At 40.2% G+C, this 19059-nt stretch overlaps 1 protein-coding gene across 1 annotated transcript; it reads left to right on the top strand.

Moving 5' to 3' along the window:
• The first annotated feature begins 7813 nt into the window (after nucleotides 1-7813).
• Nucleotides 7814-17038, top strand: PHAX (phosphorylated adaptor for RNA export). The gene is made up of 5 exons (XM_027883002.1): nucleotides 7814-7926; nucleotides 10108-10727; nucleotides 12509-12629; nucleotides 14243-14326; nucleotides 15638-17038. Exons 1-5 carry the CDS (start codon nucleotides 7831-7833, stop codon nucleotides 15905-15907), a joined length of 1191 nt encoding a protein of 396 aa, XP_027738803.1. The 5' UTR covers nucleotides 7814-7830; the 3' UTR covers nucleotides 15908-17038.
• Nucleotides 17039-19059: the final 2021 nt, after the last annotated feature.

Here is a 19059-nt window from a genome sequence, read left to right as displayed (position 1 = left end):
TGGCTGGAAAAATGGAAAACTTGTTAAATGAGAGGTACAAATAGTTCCTGCAGAACCCCCCCAGCTTTTAAAGATGCTGGAAAAACTACCTTCTTTTGTTTTATTACTGAGACACTGATAAAAAGTAGAGAGGTTTGGAGATTTTCTGGAGGATTAAGGGGTTTTCTGAGGAGAAATATGGATTGTGTTCGGTTGGATTTTTTTTTTTTTTTTTTGTTCTGGGTTGCAGCTCCAGCCACCATTCTCACACAGACTGTATATTCTGTAAAACACTCTGTGTGGTAAGTATTACACTTTAATAACTGTTAGGTGTGTAGGTGGTGAGAGTGCATTACTTCTAATTTTCCCATTATCCTAAGGTTGCTTCAGCTGCCTCCTTTTCCATATAATTTTTCATGCATATATATTAATGTTTTAAATCATATTTCTGTGTGCAAATCACTGGAACAAGATCTTGACCTATAGTTTTAATGCATTTCAGGTAAAATAAACAGTGCTTTGGTTTTAGATCATCAGCTTGTTGATTAATTTTAACTTAACTAGCAAAAAAATTAACAATCTTTGTCTCAAATATATGAGCACTGCAGAAGTACAGAAAGCAGAGGCAGAGAGGGGAAAAATCTTATGCAATAGAAAGTGAAGAGCTGCATTGCACTCCTACACAAATCATGCAGAAGTACCTATACAAACTTAACTTGATTTCTGGCCTGTCTTTTAACTGGGATAAATTAGGATTAATGCAGTCCTACAGGCAAGGGCAGGTGGGACATCAGGCTTGAGACCAGAGTCTGGTGAAACCAGGAAAACTTTATCCATTGGTTACCTACATCAGCCATCTCCTCTGTCTCAATCCTTTGACAGAAGTAACAAAAATTTATTAAGAAGTGAACACCTAAAAGGAAGTAGCACTAGTTTTTCCTCTCTCCAATAACTGAAAAGAGATATTTCTTTTCTGGTAATCAAACTGTGGATGGCCCAGTAGGTCATGTTATCCTACTTGAGGCTGAAATGTTCTTATTTCTCACTAATGCATTTGAGATAATGATGCTATTGTGCTTGTAAAAGTGGCAAGATAATGAGACAGCCCATTTATCAAAGCTCTCATTTTTCTCGTTATGAGGTCAGTTTCAAGCAACATTCACTTCTTTGAGCACACACAATACTCAGAAGATCCAAGATCTTGACAGGAACAAAGCTGCATCTTTTTTCTTTCTTCAGTAATGGTATTCTGTACAGAGGGACTTCACTTCCAAAGGCCACCAAGACAAGTGAAATCAACATAAATAGCCATATGCACAGTAACACCTTGAGGTGCTGGAGAAGACAGAGAAGGGGAGCTGAATGACCAGTGCAGATGTGATTTCCTCAAAATGTTTTGCCTTCAAGCTTATCTCAGGGTATGATGAAAACAGGTGGTGGGAAGAACAAAAGCCTAATAGACACAGAAAATACAGCCATGAGGCCAAATGGTGGCAGTCAGATAACCTCTTAAGGCCAGTTTCTGAGGTGCATTAAAAATACAACAGGAAAAAGGTCGGGCTGAGTCTATGTTTTTGTGTCCAAGGTGTAGCATTATGTGCAGTGGGCCCCAAATGTCTTCCAAGACTGTTCTGATTCCCACTGTGAATCTGGAAAGCTTCCCTTGGTGAACTGCAAAATTTCTGAAGACAAACAATGGCTCTCATTTATGTTTAAGTACCTACAGTATACTGAAACATCTGAGATACCCAGGGGCCCCTTGCAGCAGAGGAAACCTAAACCTGAAGGGATCCAGGGAGCTATTTCCTTCAACTAAAATATGGTCGTTCCTCCACAACTTTTATGCAGCTATAGCCAAGAGAAAGAGAATTTCAACTCTGAGCTCTCTCCTTTCTCTTCAACTGTCCGTCTTGCTTACTTACTTTTTTGTCTCTATGCATTGCAAAATCACCTTTTGCTGTCGTTCCTATTACATAAAATCAGCAGTGCATGTACAATTAACCCTTGTACGCTTTTCCAAAAGAACTCTGCCTGGAGATCCCAGTAATGGGAAAGGTTTAATAAACACAACAAAACTTCCACTTCTGGATATCTCTGACCAGACAGGCCGGTTTTGTTACTGAACATGCAATAAAGAAGATTTGATTCTCAGTAGCTAGGATAAAGAAAAAAATTTTGCTTGGGTCAATATATTCTAATTAGAATTCAGCTCAGTTTAGTTTAGTAGAAAAAAAATACATGTTCATTGTTGTTGTTGTTGTGAATATTCCACTATAAAGTAAGATTTCTGTCTGGAAAACCAGTAAGAACTCCATTTTTATCCCGTTTCACTGGGGTAATTTTTTTTTTCCTATTCTGTCTCTCATATTCCTCCTTCAAGACGTTAGAATCTACAGCAGTGGAATGCTGCTTTATTGTTCCAGACAGTTTTTTTCTACATACACGGTAATATCAGCTGTGTAATTACTATTTCTCAGTGACAAAGCCTCAGCAGACCGTTTTTCCCCCCATAATTATGCATTTCAATGACAAAATTATAACATAGTCTTTGATTCTTCCATGGCACCGGAAGAGAAAATAAATATGGACATAATATTTTACCTTCAAGGCACATAACATTTTCCCTCCATGAAACTGGCTATTTTTCTATTCTAGAGAGAGAGGACAGTCAACTCCAGGCTCTTCTCAGAGACTCACCTTTTCATGGAATAACTCGATATGTATAACTGGACTTTGTGACTTGGACAGTCTGAAACACTCCCAACAGTGCAGCACCAGAAGTACAAGCCAGTACTTACTTTACCAGGAACAACCTACATAAACCATAATAAAAACCTCCAAAATTTGGAGGTTCATTTAATTGTTTTACAAGTACTGGGATGCATTGGGAAAAAAATGAAATATTTTGGCAATTTTCAATGGTTTTCCTGCTGGACCTCTTTCATCTACATGTGGCACTACATCTGTGTCACTTTAGCTTGGAGAGCATTGTTACAAGTTCTGTTTAATGAATTAATAATTGTCTATTTATTTACAAGTGCAAACATTTAGTCAATAGTTTTAACATGTTACAATGTCTATATTATTTTGATGCTTGTTCCACTCTTAGATAGAGTGACCAGGCTCATTTTTCCTTCCTGTTCACGTATTTTTATCAGCTAGCAATTTAGCAATTAACCTTCGGTAACTGCTTTATTGAAACCAAACAATTAGTTGTCATAGCTCATTTGAAATGAAAAAGTATTTCCAGAACATCTTTTTGTTTCACAGGACTTTTCAGTCACACTCTTGACTACACAGCCTTTGAGGTTGCTGTCACAAAGCACAGCAATGCTCTGAATGATAATAAAGGAAGTTTTAGAAAGAAAATATTTAATGGAAATGGAAAAGCTGCCAACTGCTGGTTAAATGAGCTCTCAGTGAGATCAGGATTGAGATTAATTTATGTGGTGGGTTGACCTTGGCTGCCCCCAAGCGTTCTATCACTTCCACTCTATAAACAGGACAGGTGAACAAAATACAATGAAACTATCATGGGTTAAGACAAAGATAGAGAGATTACTTATCAATTCCCCTTAGAGGCAAAACAGACTCAATTTAGGGAAAATTATTTAATTTAATGCCAATTAATTGTAACAGAGGTGGGGGGGGAGGGCAGGAAAAGAGAAAAAAATGCCTACCAAAAAACAAACAAAACAAAACACAAACCAACAACAATTAAAAAAAACACACCAAAACTCCACTCCACATTAAAACACCTCTAGCCCTCTGGGCCTAAAAACATAAAAACTCTCCTTATGAAGACCTAGGAGACTGCTTCACATGTCTCTTTCTTTAAAAGGTTGTTTCAGCATAGCCTTGGTTGAAGTGCACTTCTTATGCCTATGTGTACACTCATCTCTTTCAGTTTATGGCCATTTTGAAGGATTTAATTTTCACTGGGATTTCACAGTTGCATATTGCAAGTGCATTGGAAGGGTTCAAGGCCAATACTCAATTTTTACTAAGTGGCATCATAAAGGTCCTCTCTTAATGCAGCTACTTATGTTATATTTTTACATATTTGTATGTTTTTAAAGTGTTTTGATTAGTTTTACAAACCAAGAATTATTTCATAGAAAAAATCCTGTTGAAAAAGAAAACACAGAAGAAGTCCTTTCTGTTCTGTTTTCACACTGAGGATGTGGAGCCCTGGCACACTGCCTTTAGCTTAGGAGTTCATGGCTTTTAAGCAGGTATATGCAGTGCTAAATTTAGAGTATGATTATGAATACTTATGACATGTAACTGTGATTACAAGTTTTTGCACTTTTTCAGGAAAACTAAACTACACTGGAAACTATCAGATCATCTTTCATCCACTGGGAGCTCAGATGAAAAGCATCAGGTTACTACACCCCTCCATGAGGTTCAACTCCATCCCAATGAGCAAAAGTATTTCTGAATAATCCCTTTTCCAAATGGACATCCTGTTGGACTGGGATACACTGTGCTACTGAATAGATTGTATAGTCTTACCTCCACAACTGAATTCTTTCCAAAAAATCCTGGAGGAGTCTTTTCTGTTGTGAATTCAACTCATGATGAGGTGAAGAAGCCATGACGACCTCAGTTGCTTTAATTAAACATATTCCATGAAATAAATTTTCTCCATCTGTTTGACTTGCTTATTAGGGCAAGGAAAACAGAATGGATTTCACAAACAAATTAAGTATAATTTTCTGAAATTTGTGGACACTGTCTACGCAGCCAGTAAATGGCAAACAATGGGCTGTAAACAGGGATTGTCACAAGGAATCCTAAACAAAGTCACTTATTGCTGCAAGAAGCATGGAACCATTCACTGAAGCAGGGGAGGAGTAATTTCCCACAATTTATTCAACCCCAAATTTACTCAACTTGGTCCAAATAATACTGCACATTTTGTTGTCATAGATTTGAAAAGTACTGTCTACAAACTTGGTAAAACTCTGACTTCACAGAATAAACTTTTTGCAATCACAGCTGGATCTTTTGATCCATCTTTTGAGCCTTATAAGCCTCATCTTTTGAGCCTTATAAGCCTCATCTTTTGAGCTTTATCTGGTCCTACACTGATGAGGCTCCAGTTACATGAAATTACACAATGCTGTTTTATTTTTTAGTAAAATTTACTTATCCAGCAGCTAATATGTGCTGAAAAACTGTGAAATATCTGCTTGCATATTTCTTTTTCTCAATCAGTAATTAATATTAAGGATGCATGTGTTTGTGTTTCTCCCCTGTGTGTGTATGAACACTTGTGGAGGGGGAAAAGTGAATAGTCTGAATGCACATTGCAACAGTTGTGACTACAACTGTTTGCTTTTCACTTTTACTGGATAGAAAAATATTAAGCAGCTAACAGTAGTCAGTAATGTATTCATTAGTACTAAAGTACTTCACAGCACAAAAAGAGAATCAGTGTAATGCCAAAGAAACATAGCAATTGATCAGTCCCCAGCAGTCCTTCAGAAACATCTGTGTTGAAAAGGTTATTTCTTTGTCTCTAACTTTATTTCAGATATGTGTATTACTACGGATTCCCTTCACAACACTTCTACCAGTGTACAGTAAAATACATGACCAGAGGATATCTTTAAACCAGGCAGAAATAGCTGTGACACCTGCAAGCTTTCTGTCAGATCCAAGGATGCAAATCAGTGATGCTTAGGACAGTTTGCTCTTTATTCCTACAGCTCCAGAAGCTGACCTTTGGACCATGAGATGCCAAACTTCACACATAGTTTTATTTCTGAAAATGCTTTCACAGGCAACAATACAATTGACCTTTTGCAACTTGATCTCTGTCCTCTGAAAAACAAATGCAAAGAACTGCTATAGAGCTAGGGAAGAAAAATAAAAATCTCATGTCCTTTTCAAACAGTTCTGATTGACAGCTGAGAAGAAAAATATCCGCTATATTTTGTATGTGCTCTCATTCATAATAGCAAGAAAATGTTTAAAAGAAGTGATGGGTCTTATGTGAAGTGCTGGAATTCTATGAAGCATTATCATGAGATGCAAAGAACGGCACAGATTGGCCACTAGATGCCTCTCCTTTCTTCTTGGTTCATTCCACTTCCTGTGACATGCACACATCAGAAAGCTCTTCTGACAAAGGTGGATACGTGCAAATGCTGCAGGGTTGGCTGCCATTACAGCAGCTATTACAAAAATGTTATGTCCATATATCTTTGTCAGAACCAATACTGAAATATTAACTGCCTTAAAACAACAAGCAGTTTAGCAACTAATCTTCAGAATAGGCAGTTGAAGACTGTTGTTTACTGGGGTGGCCTTTATGCTAGAATAATTCTTAAATAATGAATTGCCATCTGAGGTTCAGTGATTTTGCTCCTGTTAAGTCTGATCTCACATTTGCACTTAAAAGCTCCTGTCAAAATTCCTTCTCTACTCCATACAAATGTGCAGAACGTGGAAGTATCCCTCAAAAGGGACATCTTCTTTAATTGTTCAGTTTTGTCTCACCCTTTGATCTTTCTATAGGTGATACACAGACACGTTTATACCTAGGTGTTTAAAATTACTGTGGTTGAACTCTCTGCTATATGATGAATGGATCCCTGAGGCTTTGCTCCAGGAAAAGGAAAACTTCATTGTAACACTCTGTTTGACATAGGCTCCCCATTAAGATAAATTCTTCTCATGTTTCCTTGGCAAAAGGAAGCTACTCTTTCCTGATATTTCAGAGGTCATGTGAGTTATCTATTGCTGAGTGGCAACAGCTTTGAGGTAGGAGAGGAAATGGAAGATTGGAGAGCTGGAGAGTAATTGGAAGATTGGAGAGCTGGTTGTGTTCAATCCACAAACTGGTGTCTAATCACCTCTATAAAGCTGATCCTTTTATGTATCACAATGCCAAAAGGCTGAGGATTGTATATTAATGTGTCTGTTCAAAGCATTGCTGACTGGGCCAGGGAGGGGATTGTCCCACTCTGCTCTGACATGGGATGGCCTCACCTGCAATATTGGGGCAGTTTTGAGCACCACAATATAAGAAAGATATTAAGCCATTATCAAGCGTCCAAAGGAGGGCAGTGAAGATGGGGAAGGGCCTTAAGGGGAAGCCGTGTGAGGAGTGGATGAGGACACTTGGTGTGTTCAGCAGGAGGAGACTGGGGCGAGACCTCATTGCAGTTACATTACAGGTTTCTTGGGAAGGGAAGAGGAGGAGCAGGCACTGATCTCTGTGGGGATCAGTGACATGACCCAAGGGAACGGCCTGAAGTTGTGTCAGGGGAGGGTTAGGCTGCATATCAGGAAAATTTTATTCCCCTAGAAGGTGGCTGGGCACTGAACAGGCTCTCCAGAGCAGCGGTCACAGCACCAAGGCTAACAGAGCTCAAGGACCATTTGGATGATATTCTTGGGCACATGCTGTGGTTTTTGCGGATGGTCCTGTGCAGGGATAAGGGTTGGACTCGATGATCCTTGTGGATCCCTTCCAACTCGTCATATTCTGTGATCCTGTGTTACTGAGGGACGCAGCTGCTGCCCATACCACGATGAGGTGTCCTTTCTTGCTGATCGGGCTTTGAAAGCATACAAAGAACTCACAGCAAAAACACCCTGACTTAACCTTAATATATATTCCACATTTCGCAACACTCGTGCTTAGGAACACGGGGCCCCAGAAGCCGCTCTCCTGGGCCTCCATCTCCCGCTGGCCTCTCCCACACGAACAGCTCCAGCGAAAGCTGGCGGACAGTCCGCAACCGGGATAACAAACACCCGGAACATCTCATCTCATCTCCGCCCCGGACGGACGTCAGGCCTGCCCGCCTCCGCGCTCCGCCCTTCCGCCGGGACATGGCGCTGGAGCCGCGGGGCATGGATGGCGACGTGGAGGACGGAGAGCTGTCCGACTCGGATTCGGACATGCCCGGCGCCGGCTCCCCGGGGCAGGTGAGCCGCGGGAGCACTCCGGGAGCCGCTCCGGGCTGAGCTGGGCAGGGAAAAACCGGGACAGGGCCTGCCGGATGGGGAGGCCGCGGGCGCCGGGCAGGGACGGGGGTTTTCCCGGTTGAGAGCGCTTTTGCTGGGCCGGGAACAGGCTGGGGCGGCCGGTGCGTTGCTGTGAAGGCGCTGGGGCGGCAGGTGGAGGGACAGTGGGGACAGGCCACTGGGCACATCCCTGGGAGCCCCAAGCGCCGCAGCCCCGGGCCCTGCAGATCCCCGGCATCCTTTTGACTTCAGACAGAGGCAGCGGAAGAGATTCCTTAGCTCTCCTGGTGTCTCCAGTCGTTTTCACGTTGTGTGCTCCCCACGTTCATCGCTGCATCTAGCTCGAGGGGTCTCCAGCGCGACGTGGAGCTGCTGGAGAGAGTCCAGAGGAGGCACTAAGATGATCAGAGGGATGGAGCAGCTCTGGTGTGAGGGAAGTATGGGAGAATTGGAGTTGTTCAGCCTGGAAAACAAAAGGCTCTGGGGTGACCTAATTACGGCTTTCCGGTGCCTGAAGGGCCTACAAGAAAGATGGAGAGAGACTGTTTACAAGGGCATGGAGTGACAGGACAAGGGGAATGGCTTCAAACTGACAGGGAGTAGGTTTAGATGAGATATTAGGAAGAAATTCTTGCCTGTGAGGGTGGTGAGGCCCTAGCACAGGTTGCCGAGAGAAGCTCTGGCTGCCCCAACCCTGGAAGTGTCCAAGGCCACGTTGGACAGGGCTTGGAGCAGCCTGGGTTAGTGGAAGGTGTCCCTGCCCATGGCAGGGATTTTGGAACAAGCTGGTCTTTAAGATCCCTTCTAACCCAAAACATTTTTGTGATTCTGTGAGGATATGAGGAATTTGTTCAGAGAGTATGAGATATTTGTGGTGGTGTGTAGGCAGAGAAGGAATTCTAAGTAAGACAGATCAGTGTGTGACACTGTATGTATAAGGAACTTTATTTTCTTCAGTTGTTTTATTTGCAATATACTTTTGAGATCTGAAACACAAAAGAAGTTGTTACAGAAGCGTTTGGGGTTTATTTGATTTCTGGTGGTGTTAGGCATTTTTGCATTACATTTGAAGTTAAAGGTTTCTGTTCCATAACATGATAAAAATAAGTTGAATACTTCTGTTTTCTGTTTGCTAGTAGGAGGAAGAAGAAATGGTGCCATAATGTTGATGAAAGCAGTAAGGGTAAAGAATTTTCACCCGAAAATGAAGGAAGACATCTCATTTTTTTAGAGAACATAGGACAGCATATAACTTTGTGATGGGAAATTAGTTAGGGAATAGCTGGAATTATGTATAAGGAAAATGTTTAGCACAAGAAGCATGGCCTAAAGTTCCAGCAGTTGTGAATAAGAATTCAGGGTTATGTTAGCCGTGGTGGAGGGTTTTTGCAAATTGTGCTGATTTCGACAGGTTTGGCTTTCATCATTTAGTTTATCTGATAGGAAATAATATTTCTTGATTATAGTGTATCAATGGGGTGACTGGGGGGGGGGCATGTTTGTCCTAATTAATGATCCATAATTAAACTACAGTGTAATGTTGGTTTAAAGGAGAAAAAAATCTGTGGTTCTGTAAGGTTCTGCTGTCCCCAGCTGGTTATGTGCTGTCCTAGTGGAACCAGGTTCACAGTACACAGTTAAATTCACCAAAAAAAATTCCAGTTTTTGAGTTTGTTTTTGGGATGTTTTGGTCATTTGGTCTTCTCCCTTGAGCATCTGGAGAGAATATTAACTTCTCTGCAGTTAAACTTCTGGTAGGTTGCTGTGGTGTTTTGTTTTTTTACTCTTTCTTAGAGCTGCCGTGCAGTTGAGTCTTTGCCCAGTTTGGGAATATTTATGGCTTTTCCAGTCTCATAATAATTTTCATTCAGCAAAGTTTGCACTAAGCAGATTAGCAACTCCTGTCGTGTGCTTCTGTGTCAGCCATGCTCTCTTTCATGTTGATATCCATACATTCAAAACACAGGAGTTCCACAAGATGCTCCTGTCAGCTGTGGTCCAGCAGCTGCTCGCAGAGGACTGCACAGCCACAGGAGACAGAATTCAGGGGGTTTTAGCTAATCAAACTCTTGCTGTAACTTGATAGCTCTTCTGATTTACACAAATGGTTAAACTAATGGACATTTGGTTTTAAAATTTCAGAAATCCCACGATGGCAGTGATCCTTGCAGGCCGTTCCAGAGCAGCATCTCCTCCTGTGCACCAAGTGTTCCCTATCGGACGACCAAGAGTGTGGATTCCAGCGAGGAGAGCTGCTCAGACTCTGACGATGACAGCTGCCTGTGGAAACGGAAGCGACAGAAGTGCTTCAACTGCCCCCCTGCCAAACCCGAGCCCTTCCAGCTCAGCCAGAGCCACCAAAAACAAACTGCGTTGCGTGTCAAGAAGGTCAACAACATCTGGGGTGCGGTGCTGCAGGAGCAGAATCAGGATGCAGTAGCCACTGAGCTTGGGATTCTAGGAATGGATGGCAGCATTGACAGGAGCAGGCAGTCTGAGACTTACAACTACTTGTTGGCTAAAAAGATGATGAAGGAAGCTCAGCAAAAGGAGGCAGAGAATTTGGATAAGGAACTGGATGAATACATGCATGATGACAAGAAGACATTGCCAGCAGAAGGGGAAAATGGGCAAGGCTTTCTCAAAAGGAAGCGCCCCATGAAAGATAGACTAGGTGAAAGGCAAGAAATGAAATATAAAGGAAGGTATGAGATAACAGAAGAAGATTCAGAGGAAAAAGTGGCAGATGAAATTGCTTACCGGTGAGTTTGATAACAGTGTGTCTTCACTTTCTTAAGTGATTGTTAGTAATTGATAGTTGATGGAAGAGCGGGGAAAACCTGCCTTACTGGTGAATGTGTAAGATGTCATATATTATGTCAGATTATAAAAGGCATGAGTGCCTTATGTGTATTTCCAGAATCCTGGGATAAAAATGCAGCACTGTGGCTGGTGTCTTGTAAAAACATCCAGTTAATAATGTCTATTTGTTTTAATTTTTATATCTTCTTTAAGGATCCATGAAAATGGTCTGTTATGTGAGAAGAATAGCAAGGAAAAATACTCCTCTTTTTATACAGATTTAGTAGTGGGGTTGTTTTTTAGGAAATACTCCATGAGCAAAGATGCTTGTTTGGAGTTGGACACCAGTGCACATGTGCTGTGGTCACCATGAAATTCTATCTAAGTTGTAAACTTTTAAATCTGTAGATTTAAAACTTTAACTCAGACTGTGCAGTGTTTTGGAAAGCACAGCTTCTGAAAATACACATGTTCTCTACACAGAATATACTTGTCTCAAAAAAACCTTCTGCTGCTGTTGTAACCAAGGGCTACACCACACTCAGGCACCAGCACTGAAATCAGTCCTGGCCTCTTTCTGCAGTTTGGTGCTAATTTATGGTCATCAGGCTCCAGCCATGAGCACACCACCATCCAATCCTTTTCACAGGAGCTATTTGGTTCTTGTACACTGAACCAAGTCAGAAAAATTATCTGTCCAAAAGCTTGATGATACTTTTTTTTTTTTTTTGGAAGAGTTTGTAAACAGATTTGTTTCCTGAATCAATTTCCTTCACCATTTCCTGACAGAAGTGGACTGATGGTGCGAGGAAGGGCACGTGGCTGCAGGCCACTATTGGTTAGATTGAGTTGAACTGCCACAATCCTTTTTCAGTGATGCAAGGGAAAAAAAATCCAGTTAAACAGGGAACAAGACTTGGAAGATTTACTGATAGTTAACATGACATTTAAATAAAACCTGGATTTTAAATGGTTTAAAACCATTTTTGTCTTCATACATGTGGTACTTATTTCAGCAACTACCATTCCTATGGCAATTAGACAGTTATTAATGCTGTTTACAGTTCTTGCTAGCTTCTCATTTATTAATTTGGAAACTTTGAGCATATCTCTTATAAAAAGCTCCTCTGATGTACTGAGATTCGTTGAAATAGGACAGAAAGCTCTTTTTTTTAATGATTTGGAGCAATCGCACTGTATCAGTAGTGTTGTAGTTACAGTGTAATTTTTTTCCTATTTGCTTTTTTTAAGTTATCGATCAGTCAGACTGATTGTTATGTAGGCTTGTCTAAATGGCACATGATACGGGGCAAATTCACACTTCCTGTTTTCTCCAGTTGTTGATTTAACTATAAAAATTAATTTTAACTATTAAATGCTCAACATGCTTTTATACTTTATTTTAAAGGTTTGTATTGCTCTTTGCAGTTTCATATTTGGTTCACTGTTTCATGCATCAGTAGAAGAATAATCACTCGATGTATTTCCATTGGAACAAGTTTTAAAAATGCATGCTTTAGAGAAAAAAAATCCTTCAGAATCTCAGTGTTCTGATTCAATATCTGATTCAATCAATATCTGATTTAATAAACCACTGAAACACATTTGAATGTATAGAGACTTGAGCGCATTTTTATGCCCCACAGAGTGAATTATTCATTGTGGAAGTTCCACAGTCAGTTTTTACTAAGAAATTATTCTGACAATAAATGTGCCTTTTTTTCCCCCCTCCTCTGTTCAGACTTTGTGAGCCAAAGAAAGACTTAATTGCTCGAGTGGTGAAAATAATTGGGAAGAGAAAAGCGATTGAGTTGCTTATGGAAACAGCTGAAGTGGAGCAAAATGGTGGGCTTTTCATAGTGGTAAGAAACATTTCACTTTTGGGGTTTGCCAGAGGGCAGGGGGCCAACACAACTGTTTACTTGTAGAATATTTACACAATGCTATTATAGCTCTCTCACTTTGGACAGATGCTCCCAGAATTTTATGGCCTTCCCTTGCCATGAAACGCCCTCAGTATACACTATTGTAACCTTACAGTAGGTTTTGAGTAAACAATAAGGTGAGTGAACCTGGAAATCACTCAATTTTTGTGCTGAGAATGGTATCTGATTTGAAGTTCCCTCTCTGGAATGGAAACTGTTACCTTTATTAGAGAACTCTTGGCCTATTCAACAGTACCAATACACTGAGTACTGATTTCTGTAACAAATCATGGTAGAAAATCCTATACTCAGTGGTTAGGTTATCAATTTCTTGGTGTGGTTTTTTTCTTGTTAAATAATGAGCTTTAGTGCAGATGTAAAGAAGGAAAAAAGTGGGTGAGAACTAGTAAATACTTTCAGACATTTGTTTTACAATTTCCAGCTTTGAAGTTCTGTCACTGAAAGTAGAGAGGAGGGTAAAATTGAGTAGAGGGGAAACAAAAAAAGCTAAACAAACTAAAAAATACCATCACCTCCTTCCCTAAAAAAAAAAGGCAACAAATTCCACCTAGCAAATTGTGTTAGAAGCTGTTCTGTTGTCTTCAAAGAGTAAAGTTTACAGAGAATATAAAAGGACATAGCTTCTGGTGGCGCACGTTCCTTTGGATGCAGATCAGAGTACACTCTTCGAAAGGCAGATCATAAGACACATCATGAAATGCAGATGATAAAAGGATGTGGCATCTGCTGTTTTAAGAACCTATTTAAAAATTGACCTTCTCTGTTCTTAGAATTTTTAGATTGCATTTTGTATTGTTATTTGCAGAAAAGTATCACATTTTACACAGTATCATGCAGGTTTTACTGGAATAAAGGTTCAACTTTATACTAAAAAGTTGTAATTGAATAATAGTATGATAATTAGCACTTAAAATTTACAGAGGTTTCGAAGCTGTGATTTATTAGAGCACATTGCACCCCTGCTGTTAAACTGAAAAGCTGCTTGGAACTAGTATGTGGTGGGGAGAAATTTTGAAGTACATGTTGTGTTTCATGTGCCTTAGGCAGAAAGGCAAAATCCTTTGGACATGCAGATAAGATGTAGCATTGCTGAGCACAATTTTAAAAAACTTGAGATCAACATAATTTTATTAAATTAACTTTTGATATTTTACTGGGCTTATGTGTTAGGAATGCTCTGAATATTTAACCTAGTGTGTATAACTTGTTGCAAATAGTGAGACTATTACTCATATTTTGTTTCTTTACTACCAAAATCAGATTTAGTGTGGGGTTCAGCAGTCTGGCATTATGTCCTAAAGGAATTTTTTTGTAACTTCGTAGTTTATTTGTCCAAATTTTGGCTTTCTCATTACTAGTTCAGTCACAAATAAAACACAGACAGTGTTATTTTTATGTAATTCCAAAATATCAGAATTTAAATTTGCTTTATTCTGTCTGAATACAGTATTAAGTGTTCCCCTAGAAGCTATTTTTTTCAACACTTAGTACTAAGCTTACGGTTTATGATTTCCTCTCTCCCTGTTAAGAATGGCACTAGGAGAAGAACACCTGGGGGCGTTTATTTAAACCTGCTGAAGAACACACCTAGCATCAAAGAAGAACAAATCAAGGTAAAAATGTCAAGAGTGCAAAGGAATTGTCCAAACTTGGTTTGTTTTTTTTTTTTACTAGAAATGTTATTATTGAAACTCTCACTAGCAAATTTAATTCTATATTCCAGATAAACCAGCCTTTCAAATTCAAAATGCAGGAAAAAAAAAAGAAGACGACCAAAAATTGTTGAATTGCCATTCACAGTGGGCAGGGAGAGCTCACTTCTACAAGCTACCAGTCACAAAAACCTGCTGAGAAAGATGAGACTGGAAAGATAAACATTGGATTTTCCTTAGTCTAGATTTACCTTAGAGCAATATTATTCGTGTTTTGTTTCTCCCTTTGGAGCTCTGTGTCATTGTGTATGAAGTTTGAATGGAGTTCTCTTAACAGAGTACTTCTGTCATATTTAGCTCCAGCTGTGGCATCAGACAGTATTTCTCATTAAATCAGATAATGGTCTGAACTGCTCACTGGCCTCATTTGTGGTGCTCACCAAATAAGTTTTTTAATCTTGTATATATTACTGTCTTTCCTTTTAGGGTATGAAATAGACTGAGGCGGTATTTTCTTCATTGAATTGAAACAACTTTGGGTTTTTTTTTTCATGGCATTTGCCACTTTATATGAAGGGTTTTTTAAAAGAAAGACTCATTTATTTTACTTGTAAGTGGCTGCAGCTCATCGCTCTATAAACCATCCTAGCATCTTGGAATTGGGAAATAAGTCAACGTACATTATGATTGTCTGGTTTATGTCTGGATAAAAAAAAAAGGGGGAAAAAAGTACCCAGCATCCTTTCATCACTTACAGTGGTCACAAAAAGTTAAAAAGTTGCAAATTTGATCACCTTTACTCTGTTCCACTAAGAAAAAAAAGGGGGAGTTGATGGGGTTCACAAATTGTTGAGAGTAAAGATCAGGAGATGTAGACTCAAATTTCAATTGTGGAGGAAAGTTTTCTCGAGTTGTCTTAGAGTCTTTGGTCATATTTTTCTTTACAGGTCCCTCTATTATGGCAGCACAAACCCCTGGTCTGCCACCCATTCCTCCCAGTTTTGTACCAGCAGCAAAATTCAAAATGAAAACTTACTGATATGTATACTTTCAGGTTGCTGAGAAGTTATGTAATAAAATTATTTATGGGGAATTCTCCCTAAGTGTAGTCTATTCTCATACTTCTCCTATAAATAAAACATGTATCTTAGTTAAATATTGACCAGTATTTCTAATAAATTTTTCTTTTTACTTTACATTTTAGGAAATACAGTAAAATGAGTGTGCCAAATTTTTTTGTTTACCTTTTTTTTTTTTTTTTTTACTCTCAAGGAAATATTCTATCTGGAAAACCAAAAGGAGTATGAAAACAAAAAAGCTGCCAAGAAGAGGAGAATGCAAGTTCTAGGGAAGAAGATGAAGAAAGCCATTAAAGGCCTCAACCTGCAGGAATATGATGATGCATCTCGTGAGACTTTTGCTAGTGATACAAATGAGGCTCTCGCTTCCCTGGATGATCTGCAGGAGGGGCATCATGAAGCAAAGATGGAACCTGAAGATATTATTGAAATCGATAATGCTCATGATTTGGAGATCTTCTAGTTGCTAAAGTTCTTGATAACAGTGTCTCTATAAAACATATTAAATGAGCCTTTCTTATAATCCCATGTTTTCATTAGCTGCAGAAGCATGGGAGATATTTGATGCTGAAGAGCAGGATATAATTCTTAGCTAAATTTAACAGCATGGAAGACTTTTAATTGTCCTAGTATTTGTTTGCTGAGTCCTCAGAAACTGTTAAGATTTTCCTAGATAACAGCCCTGCATCACAATGTTCATTCCTTTGGAAATTTTTTTTAGTCACATGTTAGGTTAAGGAATTAAGGCTATGTTTCAGCCATTTAATTTTAGCATTTAAGTTGCTGAAGCTAACACAAGTCAACAAGTGAGCAATGCTGCTCACTACAGCTGAACAAAAAAAAACCTTTTAATCTGGATATAAAAGATCATGTGTTCTTAACGTGGCAGTGTGTTGATATAAACAGTATTTATTGGATTAAGACCAAAAATGATTGATTTGTGAAATACACTTAATTTCAGTGGTCAGTGACCTTTGAATAATAACCTTGTAAATAAGCAATATTGAGCAGTGTATGGTTTAGATTTCTACAGCAATTTTATCCTTTGTATATTAATAGTGGCTTCAGCTTCCTACTCATTCTGTCTAAACATTTTTCATTCTGAGACATACCACTGACATGGATCTTTTTGTTTGAGGACAAATCTAACTGAATGCTTTCTGAGTAGTGAGATTTTACTGCGCTATGTTCCTGCCAAGGGTCTGTACACTGCACATGCAGATACAAACCCTTTATTTTGCAATTCTTGTTCCTGTCCTCCTCCCATGTGCTGTAAGATGATGTGCAGCTTTTGGAAGATTGGAAGTTTTCTGTGCTGACTCTTAAGAAAACAATACAAAAGGGGATTTTTTTTTTACTTGATTTAGAAGACTCTTGTGTAGTTTCTAAGTTCATTTGAAGACAATTTTTATTGTTGAATGTTGTTTTTAATATAGCTGAACATGTGCAACACTGATATTTATGATGTTCAGAATTCTTTGTCACTAATAAGTTGTGGGCTTTTCGTGACTAGATGCTATTTTACAGTAAAAAAACATTTCTGAAATATTACTGAATTAATTCACTTTAATTAATTCAGCCCTGTCATAGGTTTGAAAAGAGATGTTGGAATTTTTTTTCCCTAGGGTTCAGCTTTCCCCTCACACCCTCCCTCCCCCTTCCCCCCTATCTGTTTCCTCTGGGATGGGGGGAGTCAGGGAGGGGGGTGGACAGAACAAAGCCACACAGGCAGGGCAGCACGGAAGTAGGGAGTTTCCCTGGAAGAGCAGTTTCCAAGGGCACAGCTCAGGAGGGTTTTTTTGTCTGAGGAGGTATTCTGCCTTCGGGACTGCCTGTGGGAAAAAGGACTCCTTCATTGCTGGCTGCGAGGCCATCGGCTATGAGCACATGGCTGTGACCAGCTGTTGAACTGCTGCGACTGTCCTGCCTTCCCCCCTTCTTTCCCTCCCCCTGCCCCCCATTGCCGTGGGTTTCTTCCCCCTCTACCTGGGGAACTTTGTTTTGTTTCTTCTGTTTTGTTTCTTCTGAATGTTTTGGTTGCACTATTTGTTGTTTATTCAGATTTTGTTATTTGAAAGCTGTTCTTTTCCACATTTTCACCTGAAGTTTCTTAATTTCTAAGTTGCAACCGTGATAAATTAAGACATTTATTGGTGCCCAGCGTAGGGCTTGACTAGAGGAATGGTGGAAAGGGAGTAAACCCTCTAGTTTAATCACCTGTGTATTGCATATAGAAACACCACTAAGCATCATGTGGTCCAACTTCTTTTGGAATTTGGCTGTGTATATGGTCTTTCCATTCTTAAAGAGGAACACCATCGCAGCAATAGTTGTGGCTGCTGTAAAGTTTGTAAGTTGGTACCAGTGGCTGAAAAATTCTGGCCCTATAGTTCTCTTTTGGAATATATATATAAATGGATGCATTACTACCACAACCCAGGTTCCAATTTTTTACCGATAATGGTACCTATTTTGGGGGAGGAATGCAGGCAAATGCTTTTTCCCAGCCCTTCACCCACTTCTCATATGGTCCTCCTACAGTAGATTCTGAAGGTTAATTTTTCTCCTGGACATTAAAGATATTCTATTCTTGATGATGTTTTTGCCGTGTTCATTCGGTGTGGTCTACCCAGCATTTAGAGACAGGGTGAGGTTGTCTTTGGTAAGTGCCCCAAGACCTACCCCAGACGCTACCCAGGAACCTGCCCAATAGCCTGACACTGTGCAACAGCCTGAGAGTCCAGTCACCCCCCATGGCCCAACAGCCTTCCTTAGACATAAATCACTCTGACTGGATGGGAACCTGGGAGGAGATAGGCCAGGTGCTGAAGGAATACTCTCCCTCGATTGGAAGCTCTCCCCTGACCAAACACAGATCCTCTGTAAGGTTGCTAAGTGCTTGAAAGAACATGGGTCCATAAATTCATGAGATGGACAGCTCAGAGCAATGTGTTGGACCTCAGCCCATGCTTACCGCACCATGGTATGGACTGAGCAGCACCACCTCCAGTCACAAGGGAAAGAGAGTGGAGCAGAGAAGCCAATAGACATCACAAGGGCTCAGTCCCCAGTCACACCAGAAGCGAAGTCACAGCCAGCAGAAGTGGCCCCAGTGCAGAGGAAGAAGTATAAAGCCAACTCACTATGTCCAGTTAACAAGAAGGGGGAGCCAAAGCCTTTACAACGAGTGGAGGACCCAGGGCCTGAGACCATCACCAAACCTCTGTCATATGGCCAGCTCTGCAATATGCAGAACGATGTTACTCAACGCCAAGACAAGCCCATTTTGACCTGGCTGATTCAAGTGTGGAACCCCATGAGTGAAGGCTTATCACTTGATAACAACAAAGCAAGGTCTCTGGGCCCAGGATGTGGGTATGGAGCAAGCACTGGTGAGGGAGTCAAAGCCCCCTTCTCTCTGGGAGCAACTTCTAACAGGTGTGAGAGAGAAGTTTGTTTACAGAGACTTCCTGCAGCAGCACTGCCATGAGAGGGCCTGGAAGACCATGGTGGAAGGTATCCAATGCCTGAGAGAAATGGCACTGTTAGAGGTACTTTTTGACAAGAATGGGCAACCCAGCCACAACCTTGATGACGTCAGATGTATGTCACAGA

The sequence above is a fragment of the Empidonax traillii genome, unplaced genomic scaffold (assembly GCF_003031625.1).
Source record: "Empidonax traillii isolate 1590-97213 ecotype Southwest subspecies unplaced genomic scaffold, ASM303162v1 scaffold116:size1738432, whole genome shotgun sequence".
NCBI lineage: Eukaryota > Metazoa > Chordata > Aves > Passeriformes > Tyrannidae > Empidonax > Empidonax traillii.
The sequence above is the reverse complement of the archived record's forward strand: the minus strand, read 5'-3'. Positions and strand labels throughout refer to the sequence as shown.